The sequence below is a fragment of the Centruroides vittatus genome, unplaced genomic scaffold (assembly GCF_030686945.1).
Source record: "Centruroides vittatus isolate TY-2023 unplaced genomic scaffold, ASM3068694v2 contig_854, whole genome shotgun sequence".
In the NCBI taxonomy this organism is placed as follows: domain Eukaryota; kingdom Metazoa; phylum Arthropoda; class Arachnida; order Scorpiones; family Buthidae; genus Centruroides; species Centruroides vittatus.
The window spans coordinates 646,645-663,924 of record NW_027122558.1 but is presented as its reverse complement, the minus strand read 5'-3'; the positions used below and the strand labels follow the sequence as shown (position 1 = coordinate 663,924).

General features: G+C 28.9%; 1 protein-coding gene across 1 annotated transcript; it reads right to left on the bottom strand.

Moving 5' to 3' along the window:
• Positions 1 to 1,545: 1,545 nt before the first annotated feature.
• LOC136982568 (ornithine decarboxylase-like) lies at positions 1,546 to 16,034 on the bottom strand. Its single transcript, XM_067279090.1, has 11 exons — positions 15,866 to 16,034; positions 8,664 to 8,776; positions 7,024 to 7,253; positions 6,825 to 6,901; positions 6,458 to 6,630; positions 4,751 to 4,885; positions 3,373 to 3,538; positions 2,555 to 2,711; positions 2,377 to 2,477; positions 2,085 to 2,299; positions 1,546 to 1,918 (listed from the first exon to the last, which is right to left on the bottom strand). Exons 3-11 carry the CDS (start codon positions 7,199 to 7,201, stop codon positions 1,780 to 1,782), a joined length of 1,341 nt encoding a protein of 446 aa, XP_067135191.1. The 5' UTR covers positions 7,202 to 7,253; positions 8,664 to 8,776; positions 15,866 to 16,034; the 3' UTR covers positions 1,546 to 1,779.
• Between the last annotated feature and the right edge of the window lie 1,246 nt (positions 16,035 to 17,280).

Sequence of the window (17,280 nt, the reverse complement as noted above, 5' to 3'; positions counted from 1 at the left end):
CAGAAATAATTTTTAACGATACGATAGCCTCGATTATTATTATAAAAATTTTCGTTAGGCTTAAAATCGACGAAAATTCGACACGAAGCGACACGCAACGGAGAAAAATTTGAACATCGGACAGGTTAATATATTTTTTCGTACATAATCGGTAATCGGAACAAATCACTAATCTGAACAACCCGTTCCCAATTGATTCCGATTTTCGGTTCTCTACTGTAAATGCATCTTATTTAAATTAACTGTAGTTTTAAGTCTTCACCATTTGAATATCGGAATTGGAATATTTAACAAAATTAAATATTTAAAATTTGTTTTATTTTTGCTCCAAGCAGTTAATTAATGAATAATTCTGTCGATTCGTACCGTTTGCAAAATTTATCGAAGGTATCTAAACTTTTCCACCAACAAAACTACCACTCAAATTAAAAAGTTCTCTAAACCTGCCGTCGAGTGAGTCTAGAAAGTAGGTCAAATAACTTGTTTCTAATCGCTGTCTACATTGTGGCAAGAGAGAAACGCCGTCTCTACAATGGAATTTTTCTGAACCGCGGTTTACCCGTTCTGTAAACCGCCGTCGGCGTCTAAACGTTCTCTCTGCAATCGGCTGATGTAGACTAGTGTTATTAACCTAAACAATTATGGATAGTTTTTGACATAAATTGTCGAGTAAAAAGATTAAATTGTACAGCGAAGACCAACAAATTACTAACGAATGTAAATATCTATCAACGAGTTACGTAACTTAACCGCACTATTGAGAAATTCTATTGATAATCGTAACAAACAAAATCGTGTGGCGCCATCTGTTACGAAATTTTATTAAAAAGATTTTACATCATCGTCGTAAAATGGCAAATAGCTTGATTTTGAGAGCAGGGACGAGTTTTATTAAAAACGAAAAGTGTAAATGCTAATACAAGTAAAATCTTCAAGTTCGACCCCCCTCTCTCCCCTCACCCCTTCGACCTTTACCAAAATTTAACCCTTAGCATGTTTTATGTAGCAGATCCGTAAAATTGCAATATTTTATCTTTATATGTATAAATTGCTTGTTACAGGTATACCCTATTATTTTTTTTATTTTATTTTATTTACTTATTTTTTAATTTATTCGTTTTACTTGTTCTACTCAACAGTTTTAATAATTAGTTAATCCAGTTGTCACTATTTTAAAGTTAGGCGTAGGTTAAATATAATTATTAAATACATTCTGTAACTCCTTATATAGTTTTACAGATATACATAATAAAATCAAGCCTGAAGAGGGGCATAAGTCCAAAATGCATATCCATTGCAAACTATAGAAAATAAAAATCTACTTTTTCCATCAAGAGGGTGTTCCTGTGTAATTTGTTCTCAATATCAACTTTATGCTAAAGTTCCAAAGAATGTGCCACTAATTGAGAGAATGGCAAGCAATCGAATACTTAAACGTTCTCATTCTTCTATAAAAGGTAGTTGGAAAAATAATTTTATATAAATTTGACACTTGCCCTACAAATGAATGATACTGTTGAATAAAAAAAATGATCAGACAATATCTAGCTATATTAAAACCATATTTATTTATTAATAACTACTACTTTATTCAAAACTTTTGCACAATAAAATATTTATCACCGATCGGATAGCCATACTTGATCCCATTCGTAATTATTTCCTGGAAGCTTCCAAGTTGATTTTCTTCGATTAACTTACTAACGCGATTCCGGTCTAATTTGTGGAATGTAAATATAATAAAATTTCTAGAAAAAAAATTAAATAAATCCGAGGTCCTTAGACGGCGATCGGCCGAGGAACCAATAGGGAATGGAGATCCGAAGACACCAGCGCGTCGCATTCTTCGTCGATCTCAGAATGACGAGCGTGAAGATACTTTCCGGCTGCCAAGGTAGGAAAATGTTGAAGAAAAACCCTATAGAAATATATTTTTGGAAATAAGTAAATTGTATTTTTGTATTGAAAAACTTTTAATATCTAATTGCTAAATCTCATTTTTTTTAAATGAAAAATTTAGTCTATATAATACATTAGTTAATTATTTCAATGCATATCCACAATTTTAAAGAAGTAACAATCACCTTGCATAAAGTGGCATGATATATTGAACTTTTGGTTTCTGAAAACCATTGAAAGTAGTAGCAGAAGTTAAAGAATATGCACCCATATTTTCAAACAACAACCATTCTCCTACCACCATTTCGGGAAGGTAACAGGTTTCGATTATTCTGTCGATGCTATCGCAAGTTGGACCCCACAGGCTGGTTTTCACCATTTTTCTTTCTTTTTCTTCCAGCTAATAAAATTTATTTTATTTTATTTAGTTATAATAATTGTTTTTTTAAAAAAAAGATTAAATAACTCGGTGCTTACCAATAACGGATACGGAATTAATTCCGTAGGTTCGTATAAAACACAATTAAAGCTACCGTAAACGCCGTCGTTTAAATAATACATGCAAGCCGGTTCGTCACCTGTCGTAAAATATCAAATTTAGTAACTTCGACATTACGTATTTTTACGTATCCGAGAGAAAAAGTGAGAAATTTACCGTTTTGTCCGGAAACAATCATGTCTCTCTTAGCAATAATATTAGCGCACAAAGTAAATGCGGAAGCAACAAAATAGCGACCCGGTTCGGCAATAATTTGAACCCCGCATCCTTCGGGAAAGTATGCGTCTAGCGTGGCAGAAGTTACCGCAGCAATCTGGAACGAAATTTGTCGAGTTATTAAATTTTGAAAATTATTTCAAAACTGCTCTTAGTTCTAATCATAATATTTTATGTATACATTATATATAACAGCTATAACAAATTTACAGTAATAAATATGCTGATACATAAATTTATTCAATTTGAGTTCATATAAAACATTTTGATTTTACAAATATCCAAATTTGGCTTATACCAATATTTTTATGAAGATAATTAAACAAAAACAATCTGTCTTCTGATGCTGTTGTAAATATATTAAAAATTAGAATCTCAATTAGAAACTGTTATAATATGTTACAACATTCGTTTAAACACAATAAATAATGAATTTCATTACATACCAGTAATAAATCAAATTCTGTAGCAATTAGCTTATAATATGAACCAACATAATTATGAAGATTAATAAAACAGCAGAATTATCTATGAGATATTATTATTAAAATATTTTCAGAAACAGTCAGACAATTCAATTTTGAACAGAGCATATTTATTAAGTCAAGTCTTGTTTTTCATGGATTTATGATATTTATTAATAATAATTAGAAAACAAATATCATTTATATAAAATAATTTTTTCTTATTTGTATTAAATTACTAATTCTGGAAAAATATCACAATAATAATATTAATAATACAATTAAGTAGCTAACCTCTTCAAAATATTTTTGTTCCGTTTTCATGCCAGGAAATCCTCCGCCAATATCCAACAAATAGAAATTGTATCCAATTTCTTTAGCAATATCAAATGCTTCTTTAGCATCCGCTATTGCTTTGGGATAAGCCGAAGAACTTTGACATCCACTGCCAACGTGGAAACTGAAAGTAAAATTATTTTCATCAATAAAACAATTATATTTTACATTAAAAAATAAATTATAAAATGGAGTCTTTAAAAGTTTTCATAATTTGTTTACAAATCTTCAACTCTGAATAATTCTTGAAATTAAACCTTTTCCATTATAATAAACAAAATTCATCAAAATGTATTTTAAAAATTATGAATACTTATGCTGTGCTGCAGATTTTTAAAACTTCAATTTATAGTTATTTAACAATAATAATAATAATAATTTTTCAGAACTTTTAATGAATAGAAACAAAACTTCATAACTAAAGTTTCATTTATTAAATAAAAATTTTGCAAACATTTGAACTAAAAAAGAATTGAAACATTTATCTTAAATTTTAAAAATTAATTTATTCAAAATAGCCTTTTACATTTTTTGAATAAACATTGATAAAAAAAAAAAATTATTCATATCATACAACTCCAGTGGAAGAAGAAAGAAAAACTGATATTAGAATACATAAGTTCTTAAATAAACCTGGACTCCATAAATCCTAATGTCAGTTCACTTTGTTTTTTCTTGATAATAAGAATTTCAGTGCTAGAGATTTAGAGCAATTTAAATAAAATATCCATCTAATGAAATAATATCGATAGAGTTTAAATTGGGTCTCCAACCTAAGGCCTCGAAGCATATCTAATCAAGAATTGTATAGCTTGTTTTCACTGATATGTTTTACCATCATTTGAACTAGTTCAAAGCATATAAAATTTTTAAAATGACAACTAGACTTAATAGAACCTTACTGCAAATGATTTTTATAAAACTTATTTAGAAAAAAGGTTAAATTTTTTCAAATTTCTGCCAGAATAAAATTTTAAGTCTAAGTTTAAAGGTGGATATTTTCTTTATTTGTTTTTATGTAAATAAACTTTTTGAAAATGAAATAACATACATAAAATCAAAATATTGAACATCGCTATCCAATAAATATCTAATGGAGATTTTAATATTGGGCGCCACAAAATTTATCCCAAATTTTGATTACGACTGCTTTTTCAAAAGAATGTGTCAACTTCAATTGATTTATGAACGTTGTTATTCACGAGTAAAAAACATCTTAATCTTTGACCGTATTTATCTTACCTACCGCGAGACTTGTCTTTTACAGTTTACGTGGCCCTTCTCAGAAAAAGGTTGGAGACCTGTGGCTTAAATTATCAAATTGTATATTTCTTACCTCACTCCTATTACATTAAGATCTAAACTTTTTGCAGTTTTCAACAGTTGAGCCACTTGCTGCATTTCGCATCCAAATTTGAGGCTAAGTTTGAAGTTTGAATTGCTGTCGTCGACTTTAATACGAATTACTAATCTAAAACAAAATAAAAGTTTTCGTTTAATTAAAAATTTTAATTTTCAAATTTAATCAAAGTAAATATATATATTCAAAATTATCTTTATGATTATTGATTAGTTATTTAAGAAATGAAATGGAAATATGTGATACCAAATATGAGAATACATAAGACCCTATATATCCTTTTCAGGTCTTCACAGATTCATGCACAACTTATTTTGTTTTTGTCTTTTTGTGCAAGCAAAATGTTTTTACCTCACTTTCTTCAATAGTTATAATAAAAATTATACAGAGCAAAATAATGATATATAAGGAAAAAACATCAAATAAAACTTGGTGTTACTTTGTTAGTTTTAAAAATAATTATAATGCTTTTCAATTATGCAATGTAACTGTCTTTAGATTTGATGCAGAAACACAAAAGTTAAAAATAAAAAAAAAATCATTACTGCTAAATTTGAAGGACACATTCTCAAAACTACACCATTTTTACTATTTATCCTTTTCATATGTGATTTCAAAGTCATTTAAAAAATATATATATGTTCAGGGCATGCAGACCTCTGTTGTACCGGACCACCGTGCACTGGTTCGTACCCAAATTGGACCCATCCCACGCCACTGAGGCGTGATGTTGCCCTGTACGAGGAAATAGCGCGGAAGAAGGGTACCGAGTTGGAGTATATATGTTTTTATTGTTTGAAATTGGTTCTTTAAATTAGAAAGGTAGTATTTTAATATGACAAGCACTGAGAACAAAAAGAAATTATCAAAAAATTAGAAGTGATTCATAGGAAAAAAAAACTGGCATCAAAACATTATCTTGAACCTAACTTTAACAAATAAAATTAATAACAAATTAAAATTCTAACAGTTTATTACTCATAACAGCTATAAAACACATTTAAGAATTCTTTTGATTATCTACCTACAGGTTTATCAGTTATGTAAAGAAGTATTATTCATTCTGATATAATTATGACTGAATTTCTATTGTTTGACACTATTTCCCCATATCTTTTTTTAAAATCAGTTAGATAACATTTAGGCAATAATCTCTCTGATCACCCAACTTTATCTCATAATTCCTATTTTGCAATGTATTTAACCATAGATACACTATGACTACCTAAAATTTGCCGATTCGAGCACTTGTGTTTCTGTACGATGTTGTCAGTTCTAGTAGAAAATGTTGGAAAACACTGTATATCATAATAAATATTTTCATATAATTAAGATCTAACCCAGAATAAAAAACTGATAACAAACAATGGTTCTGAATAGCTACAAAAATTTGAAAAGTTGCTGATTTTTGGCTGCATATTATGAATGCCATTTTCAAAATATCTTCCTATATTTTTGCATATAGGTCATAACTCCACTTGTGCATAAGTAATTTGATATCATTTACATACAGGTTGGCATTTCTTTTCAATTACAAATATTTTCTAAATGAGTTGTAAGTTTACATAACTGATTAAAAGCATATATTTATATGTTACAAATACCTAATTATTTCAAGTACTGTAATTTTTATTATACAAATTCCTTATTATAAAGAAAATATAAATTTATTAAATTACTTACTCTGCATTGGGAAAAATAGTTTTAATTTTATAAAGTTCGATCTCGTTATCAAATGTCATCATTTTGACTCCGACGGCCGCAGCGTATTTAATAAAAGAACGAGTTTTGCAGGGATTAGCATATATAATTCGCGAAGGATCGACTCCCAGATTAATCACAGTTTCAATTTCGGTCTGAAAAGATCAAGAAATATCTTATAAATTTATGCCTGTTAGAAACTGCATAAAATTATTAAAAGTACAAATTGTTGTTTCTTTAATAACAGAAATTTCATTATAAATTTTTCATTTATGAAGAAAAATGAATAAAAATTTCAATTAAAATATATTCTTCAAAATAATAAAACCGTTCTATATTATTTACTTACTTTGCTAGCACAATCAAAATTAACACCCATAGATGCAAGATATTGAAGTACCCCAGGACAGTCGTTGCATTTCATAGCTGTAAAAATTAAAGAAAAATTTAAAATTGATAGAATCAAAAAATGTTATGCACAATTGAAATGTAAAAACATTATGAAATTTTACAAACTTGAACAAATTTTATTAAAGACATTTCATTACCATAAAATGGAGTTATTCTTGGCATTTTTAATTTCCACAGCTTGTATTTTCGCTCGATGTCCGTCAAATCGACGACGAAGAAAGGATCTTCCTGATCGGATCCACTAATTGTTTCTAAAGCCATGTCCCAAACAGTTTTGTCTAACATTTCATCATGCTGAATCAGATCTGTCTTCATGATTAAAAATGTTATCCAATCGAGTCAGAAGATTCCAGGAAATATGAACGGTCTAAGTAAATATTAGAAATAAAATTAATAAAAAAGTTTAAAACATAATATTCTAGCTTATAATTATTTCTAAATTTAGAATTTTTTTCACTAAATCTTACACACATTATTATTGAAAATTATTTTATTTATTAAAAAAGATTCTTTGAATTGTTATACAATGTTCGGTACTTTGGCAAATTTATAAAAACCGACCGTCGTTTATAAACTACATTACGGGGATACCCTATATGTTTTCTGTATATTATATAATGAATAGCATAATCTTACTTATAAATTATTTACATAAAGAAAATATAGAATTCTCAGAAATTGCACTTATTATGGTGTTTAGAATTAGTGAATAACAACGAGAATTTTTAAAATGTTAAGAAAATTAATTTGCCAGTAAATATTCAAATGCTATAAAATGAGAAACACAAATATCAATTATATAGGAATTTTTTATTATAAATATATACTGTATTAGTGAAGAATATAGTGCATCTTTCTTTTACAAAGTATGCATTTATTTTAAAACCTTTGAGAACCACAAACCTTATGCATAATGCTTGGCAGTCTTTTAAACATTTTTGAATTATTTCCAATTTTTTTCTATGTAATTTAAAGTACTTTTGTCTCTTATCATAACCTTGAAAATGATTGTTCTTATATTATTTCATAGAAATGAATGAAAAAAATAAAAATATAGATACTTCAATTCATCTAATCCCTCATACTATAATATTGTATTACATTACAATAATAATAATTTTTATTGGAAAATTAAAAGCAAATGTATAGAAACTATTAAAATACATAATATTGTAAAACAGACACCTTTAAAGTATTATATTAACAAAGGGCCGAATTCGAAGAATTCGGTAACATTTAATTTGGATTTACGGTTTAATTATCGGGCCAAAAAACGGCTAATTAATTTCGTATTTATTATGTAATTTGGACAAAGGAGATGTGCTTACAATGCATCTTGTATTAAATTTATTAGTTAAAATAACAAAATTCAATTCAAAAATTATAAAAATTTAAAAATAATGATGATTTGTTATAAAAAATGTTTGCTTTTTTATATTAAATTGACTATAGTGATTTTCTTTTTTTCTTTATGTTGAATATTTTTTATAGAATAAAAATGGTATCTAATGTATGAAAAGTTTAGTCAAATAAATATTATTCTTATTACATTTAACCACTTGTGACATTAAAGTTAACTGAAACTTTAAATATGGTGCTACAAACTAAGTTTGAGCAATAATCAATTTATAGATAAATTTTTTAACACGAGTGGTAAGTTTAGTTAACAAATTTGAAATTTTCACTAATTGCAATTATTCAAAAGAAGTAAATTAATTAATATGTCGATCGTTACCCGTAGCCAATACATACGTAAAGAAATTTTTTATTTACTTACATGACTATCTAAATTTTTTTTCTGCGAAGTATTCGTCAGTGAACGTCCCAAGGTGGTCCTCCACCTAATTCAAATAATACAAGTTTCTTTTGGCACTCAAAGGTGTACCTTCCCTGCAATAAAATGAATATAACAATGATGTAATTAGAAATTTACATGCATTTAAAATTTTAACATAATCTGTACTACAAATTAGTGCAAAATGCAATGAACCTACATCAGCTGATGGCAGTACATTAACATATAATGTTTAAATATACTTCAATGTATGAAAAAACATTTGTGATAAAACATTTTTATAAACACGGTCTCATATGACAGTATTATTATTTAATTTTTTAACACTCACTGCCAATTGACATGCCAATTTCATGACTTCACAACCTTCAAATGTCTGAAGTTCTTGATAAATTGCAAGTGCATTATTTTTCAGATGTTATTTATTACAACCTGGAAGCGTAAAAAGCATGTAGAGATTATATTTTATCTAATATGTCTACTCTAATAACCTTAAATAGCTTCGCAAATATATTTATCCACAAACATTTTCAGTCCCTTAGGACCTTCTTCAGGTGGTATCTAAGTAGAGAGTGACCCTACGAACTAAACTCCCGTAACGGGTACATTCCAACCCCCACTCCAGATGTGTACTATAAACAAACATCGCTGCGCATGCGTTGGCGGCTATAACGCCAGGTCGTACATCGCTTGCCACGCCTTCGAAAGTTGTATTTTGTCTTTTTTCGTATTTTGGGTCACTCTCTACTTAGATCCCACCTGAAGAAGGTCCTAAGGGACCGAAAACGTTTGTGGATAAATATATTTGCGAAGCTATTTAAGGTTATTAGAGTAGACATATTTGCTCTTGCTTCGTTTTCTTGCAATGGATTTTATATTTTATCATTTGATTTCATACTTTCATACCATTATAATTATTTAAATTATAACGGTTTCTCGTCATTTTGCCCTCGATAGGTGTCGACGATTCACATTTTGCATCACCGTGTATAATTTCAAAATATTGCTCGAAATAATGCGTTTTTTTTAATTCTTTATAACAATAACATATTTTGTAAAAAAAACAATGAATCGGCACATTCGGCGCAACTTTGTTTCAATGGTAGCAGCAAAAGTATTCATTTTAAGTTCTACTAAATTTAATATAAAGGATAACATGAGCAAAATACAGGGCTATAATTTATAATTATTTCTGATAAAATTCTCTCTCAAAACCATTCGGACTAATTACACGCATTGTTCATTGATATATAATTATTAATATGAATTAAGTTTCACAATCAGTTTAACGAAGTTAACAATAACAAAGATCTGCTTTATTGAAGAATTCATTTTAATAATAAATATTCTCAAGCACTTATTAGGCAACCAAACCCTGGAAATATGCAAACTGTGTTGTTTGTTCAGGCTTGGTTGCTAGAAAGTGCTCAAGAAAAACATGTTATTAAATCAAACCCCAACAAAGCAGATTTTTGCTGTAAGATTTTTAAAGAACTTTGAGCTGTTTTGCATTATGATTATTCATATAAATCTGTTATAAAACAGTATCTTATTGTTTTCCTGCCATATAGATGCTATAAAATTGGTATGAGAATATAAATGAAAATAAATAAATATATGTCTGAAAGTACTTCATAAGTACTTGTATGAAGAAATACAAAGGAAACCTAAATATATTTTAATTACAGTAAATAATTATTATTAATTATCTGGATCAAAAGTAATATAAATTAAAAAACTTAAAACACCAAAGGACTCCGATTACAAATTTAAGTGTTCCAATTCCCATATTCAAACGGGCAAAGTCCACGTTTAGACAAATCAAACAGGTACCGACATAATTTTGGAGCACGACGGGAGTACTGCTACGTGCAGTTAGCAATGTCTCTTCGTATCTAGCAACATTCCGAAAAGGAGGTTATATCAATAGCAACCCCAAAACAAACGTTTCGTACACGAGACGATACTTTAATAGTAAATAAAAGCCTACGAATTAATCGCAGTCTTTAGTCTTCACCCATTTGAATAACGGAATTGGAACACTTAAATTTGTAATCCGAGTACTTCGGTGTTTTATGTTATTTAAAGTAAATAAAACCAAACGTTTCACGATTTGCAATTTCATTAAAATTTGATTTTTAAAATATATTTCGACAACTTTTTAGATGCTACTGCAAATATGTTGCCGTTTCAAAAGCAGTCGTCGTGTTATTTTATATAAGTGTTCGGTTTAATAAAAACCGATTTACGATAATCTTATTTTTAAAATATATACGTAATTATTCTACAATAGAATAACGCTAACAACCGACAAATACGAATTCATCACACTGTAGTTTATTATAAAATTCTATAAAGTTTTTATTAAAATACTTAATAGGTATGGTTTAATTCATACAAATTTAATTAGATTTTTAATTGCTACTTTAATACTAAATTTATGTTTGAATACAAAAGTTAAATACTTAAAAAATACTTTCATGATTTGTTATTTTGCAAATTAGAATTTAAAATCTATTCATAAATACTTTTACACATTACATTTGAATTACTTACTTTATGCAATATTTTATAATAATCATTTGAAAGTTAAAATACTAATTAATTTACATTTATAAAGCATAGTGAAATATGTAAACTAAACTATCAAAGATTAAATTTACAATAATTAGAATAACTAGCTGTTACCCCCGAATTTAAAAAAATTTTAAATATAGAAGTTTTTACTATAAAAAAAAATTTTTGATATAAACAACTGTGGACATTTTTCTAATTTAAATTTATAAAATACCAATGCCATTATAATTAATACTGGAAGAAAAAAGAGAAAAAAATTGTTTTATGTAAGCATGACAACTTTTTTTACGCATACGCTTTAATAAAATTTAATTCTAACGATGCCCTTTTAAATTCGATTAATTCTTTTTTAAATTAAATTATTTGCGGCCTTCGTTCCGATTCTCTCTTACTAATTAACTTCGGTAATTTACAATTAGAATTTAATTTAAAGTTCTCGATACCGGTATTAATCGAAAAGTCGATAATTTCTATAGCAATTGTAAAGTTTTACTTTAAAAACAAACTATTTATAGATTTATTGTTGCCTTATTTACTTAAAAAATTTAAATGGATTTAATATTATATATTCAATTAAATGAAACCTAGGCAATTTTTTTTTTAAATTATGCTTCTATTTCATTGAAATTTAATGATTTAATAATGAAAAATTACTTAAATAATGTTTAAATGACCCATATATATTTTAACCTATATCATGCAAGTGATATCATTATCAATATTTTTATCAGGAATGAGCAATATGTTAAAATATTAAATGTTTCTTAACTGGCTGAAAATTCTTAATAATGTAAATCGGGGAATTCTAAGTTTTACATTCTTTTAATCGGTTATTTTATGTAATTAATCTTGTTAAATAATTCGAGTAGTACCGATTTTTTTCATCCGTTTTTAAGTATTGTAAGAATTACGCACGACGGCGAGCTTATTATAGATAAATTACTCCGTTAGGATAAATTAAACGATCGTTAAATTTAATGTCAAACAAAACTTTAATAAAATCTGAAGATAAATGTAATCGGTATCTTCTGGGCAATTAAATGTATTGATTTTAAATATTCTTAGTAAAATTAATTTTTCAAATGATTGATACTTCTGTAAATTACTGCAATGGGAAAATCAAAACATTTAATATTAGAACAACAGAGTAAAATTTCTTCCGAATCTTCGCACGGCCGATTATAAACAATTAAATAACTCCGCAAAACCTTCAAAAGCACCGGCGCGATAATATATTTAAAACAAATACATAAAATTTCTCGTAAATCTACTAGGTCGATTTAAGATTTATACACGTATTATAATGTCTATTAAACAAACCTTTGTAAAATTAACAACGCTTTTAACTTGACATTAAAAAAAACTCTGGAAGAGAAGCTCTGGTCTTTCTAGCTTTATGTATCCTAATTCAAATAAAAATTTACCTATTATCAACATTTCCAAAGCATGTGACACCAACATGAGATTATTCAGATTTACACTTTTGCAATTCATGACACATGATAATAAATGATTGAATTTAAGTTCCTTCTTATCAAATTTATTACCTATATTATAGAATACAATCATTGCATTATGTTTATTTTATCCAGTTATCAAATTATTTCACTCAATGTGACAAAAATGAATGAAATTGTATTGTATTGCATACATCTTTAATTTTATATTATATTGATACTTTGATAAATGCTGTATAGTGATATTTTGTAATAGAATTTAGTGTTCTTATCAATAAATAATTTTTCTAGAGAAACATTTTTGAGCCTTCCGTTAGGTCCGGCCTCGGCTCCAAAGCTCTAGAACCGAACGTAAGATAGGTGCGGTTTTCTTTTTTAGGAGCCAAAACTAGGCCCTACGATAGGTCAAAAATGTTCCTATAGTAAAATAAAAAGTAATAAGTTTAATTTCCTTTAGAAAAAGTTGTTTTTATTACATTTATTTAACAGTCGGATATGGCATCAAGTTTGAGGTTTCCAAATAATTTTTCTTCAAAATATTAAAGGTTTAATTTATTTAAGAAATTTAAAAAATGCAGATTTCTGTTATTATTTCCTATCATATTTTCAATAAATAGTAAAAATGTAAAAATTTGTGTATTTGAATGACAGTAATTGTTAAAATTAAAACTTAGATTGGGTGCAAGGCCCGGTAAACTTTAATACGGCCAGATAAGCGAGCCGACGACGGTCGTTTCGAACCGAAACTAGCTACGTCGTCGGTTTGGTTACCTACCCGTATTAAATTCGGTTTACCGGGAAACGTGCCCACCGATTAACGACTAAAAAGGTATTAGGATAACTCGATCGACAAAAATAAATACACATTGACTTTTATAAGTTGAAAATCCAACATAGTTCATACAGATCTTCCAGTTATTTGATATGCTTATTTCTTATTTAAAGTTTTAAAGACTTCGGTAAAAGTCATTAAAACAATAACAACACGAATCTTTGGAAAAGGTGTTATATACAAAATTTGTCTTCAAAGAAGTAATTTAAATAATTAATAATGTAACTAAACATTCAATTTGAATTTCTGACTCCTCTTACAAACTTTTCTGCTTAAAAGTAGTTTGTTTAATTACAGTATACGAATTGTTGCAATTTAATTCGTCGACATTATATATACAATTTCCGTGTAATCAAACTATTTTATACATTAACTATTTTGCATTAACTTTGCCAAAAAATAGGTTTTATGCAAATTTAAAAACCGTTAAACACCCCACGTAACTGTTTTTAGAATAACGAAAAATAGAAGAGATTCAAACGGTACAATATAAAACAGTAGATATCCGATTTTTCTTAGGTACCTTTATCCGCACGTTCCGGAACCAATTTTTCAAATTAATTAGTAAAATTTATCTCGGGATTAAAGATTCCGGGTCACGAATATCCCGTACGACTACCATCTAACGCTAACGACCGTATCTCTTAGGATTATATATCTCGACATATTCCATACGTTAGCATAGCAAGGTAAGTAAATTGTAAAGATCGGATCGGATTTCCTGCTAAATACAAAATTTTCAGTAATTTTTCATATAAAAATATATATTCCGTTGCTTTTAATTAATACAGAACATAAAAATGTTAATTTCTCGAAAGTAAATTTCAGATAGCTAACTCATATAAAAATCACTACAATTTGTATATAAAATATCGATTAATATTAATAAACAGAAACGGCATAGGATAGGATATAGGATACCATAAAAACTAGATTTCACAAAATTTTTAGTATTACATCGATACGGCGACAGAGGATAAAGGATATACTTACGTCGTCTACGTAAATATTTTGTTTTCGTTTTAATTCCAATTTACAAAGAAGAAATTTAATCTCATTCATTCATATAGAAAGAAAAAACATTTCTTTATTGCATTTAGCAACTTATTAATTTAGCGCACAAGATCTATCAAACATCAAAATATTAGATATTTTAGATAAACTTATAAAATTCAAATAATTTTTACTTTTAAAATGTCTCGAAGAAATATTCTTAAATTTTACGTAGGAATCGTCCGTTTTAAACTCCGGTCGGAAAGTACAAAACTCCGACGGCCATCGCGCGGAGATAATCTAATGCAATCCGTCTCGTCTCCAAAGCGGAAAGTTACTATAGTTTTTTACAAACCGTTTGTTTTCTAACTATTTTCAAAATACGATCCGTGGGTTAGTTTCCACAAATCCGTTTATTTCTTATAAAAACACGTTTTCGAGGTTTGCCTTTTGTTTTCGTCACTCGCCGGCCGGAAAATATTTTTTAAAAGAAGAAAACAGAAAGTAACAGAGGTAAAGGTTTAACGTCGGGATAAAGATTCCGGCAAACCGTCCGCGGTAAACTCGCCCCGACGGCGGCAGGAAAGCGGAGTACGTCGGAGATTAGTATTTACGTCCGAACGACGTTAAATAACGAAAAAAAAACACGACGGGATACGACACGGAGAAACTTACTAAATCGCCACACGTCGGGTTTTTCTCGACGGTCCTTTTACAATTATTTAATAAAATAAATTCCGCATCAAAAACACACACCCCATACAAAAAAAATATATCTAAAAATTATAATTTTATCAGTTTTTAATTTCCTAATAATCATATTAAAAAATGTGTTTCTAATTAAAATTTTTAAACTAATTAAAATATAATTATACTTTTATATTGTAAAGAAATTAACATTAAGTGAGAAAAATATTTATCAAACAATAGAAATTAAACCATTGGTAGTGAGTGAGTGTTACCTTTAGGTAATCCGCGCGTATATACGTACAGTACATACGCAAATTACGTAGTGTAACCTCTACATTTTTCGGTATAGGTTCTTAGAAGAGCGAGTGTATGAGTGTGTATATATATATATATATACATATATACATATATAACGTATGTATGTATATATATTACATATAAACACATACGCTCGGAGTACTCATTATATATACGACGAATACGTAGAAGTAAGCTTACCGATAGATTAACAATTGGGAAAAAGAATGGAATTTAGGTAATTTGAACGGGCAGTGGAAATTCTGCCGTTACCTTTTAGGCCTAGTGATATAGGATTTGAAATGTACGGCGAACGAAATTGATAGATTTGGACTTACCTGATGAGAAATTTCCCACCAGAACCGTTTAATTTGTTGGGACGGAATGGTTGATGGTAATGGTCAAACAAAGTAAGATACAAAAGGGAGCCAGCGCGAAATCGGTTGTGATAATTTGCGATTATACGCTATATACGTCTACCATTCGGTTTAAGCGAAGGAGGATCTCTAACCGCCGCCTTATATAAGCGGCGCAATTGCTCGCGCGCATCCAAACTGCCTTATGACGTCACCAATGGCGTCACAATGATATCGCTATCTTTTCGGATGTTACTAAATCTCGTTGACATCACCAGCGGGGGAAATTAAAAAGTCCTATGACTGTTTCTGCGAAATCTCTGAGGACATCTCGGAACGAGTGCGCGGGTTAAGTACTTTAAGGTCTAAGTTTTATTACCAATCCTATCGAGATTCTTACCGCGTCTGCAGTATTGGCCAACGTTCTAAAGGCCGGGTCGGGCCCTGCGCTTCCAGGGCCCGATCGTCTCCGCCAATGGCCCCTTACACCCGAAAGAGTATAAAACATTTCTTGAATTTTATCGCAACCAGTGATTTTTATTTAAATTTTTTTTTGTTTCGAATTTCTTTTAACTAAATACGTTGATTTATAAAAATTGTTTAATGTATTGTCGACGGTAACGTCTTTGTGGGTGTCCGCAGAGGAGGGCAAACGGGGCATTCGTATTGACTGGATGCCCTATTCCGTAGTCTATTTGTGAAAAAACAAATAAATAAATAAATAAATAAATTTATTGATGTAATTATTTGTCTCCAAACTTTTCTCTCCCGAAAATTTTCTGCAAAAGTCCGCTAACAAATTTAAAATTTAAACATATTACTTAATAAGAATTACTAGTGAATGTAATTATATACACACTTTCTAAAATTAATATAGAATAATATCAAAAATATTTTAACGAGAGATTACTGGTGTTTTATATAGTCAAATTTCCGAACCGCAGACACCGACAGAAATACAAAATATGGCCATTGTTTTCGGGTTATCGCGTATGCATTTTTGTTTTAAAAAACTTTGTGTTTAGAGATTGGACCGTAGTTACGTAAGCTGGACGATCTTGCGACGAGTCCTATCGGGATCCCGTAATCTTTCGCAGACAATTTGATTCAAAGCTCCCTGCTCTATCTCTTACTCGTGATTGTTGTTTGCTAGTAACGATAGTAAATATTCTGAGTCAATTCTCGATAATTTAAATTGCCGTACACTATCGTAACAGTTAAGAAACGTAACGTAGTAACGCGTGTTATGATTCTTAAATTTTCTAATTCAAACTCTCATTTTTCTCGTAAGAAAATTAGTCTCGAATCTTCCATTTAGTGCAAAAAAGGGTTATAAACCGAAAAATATAACGTATTGTCTTTGCTTTATACTACTTAACGCTTCTAACGTTTATTGG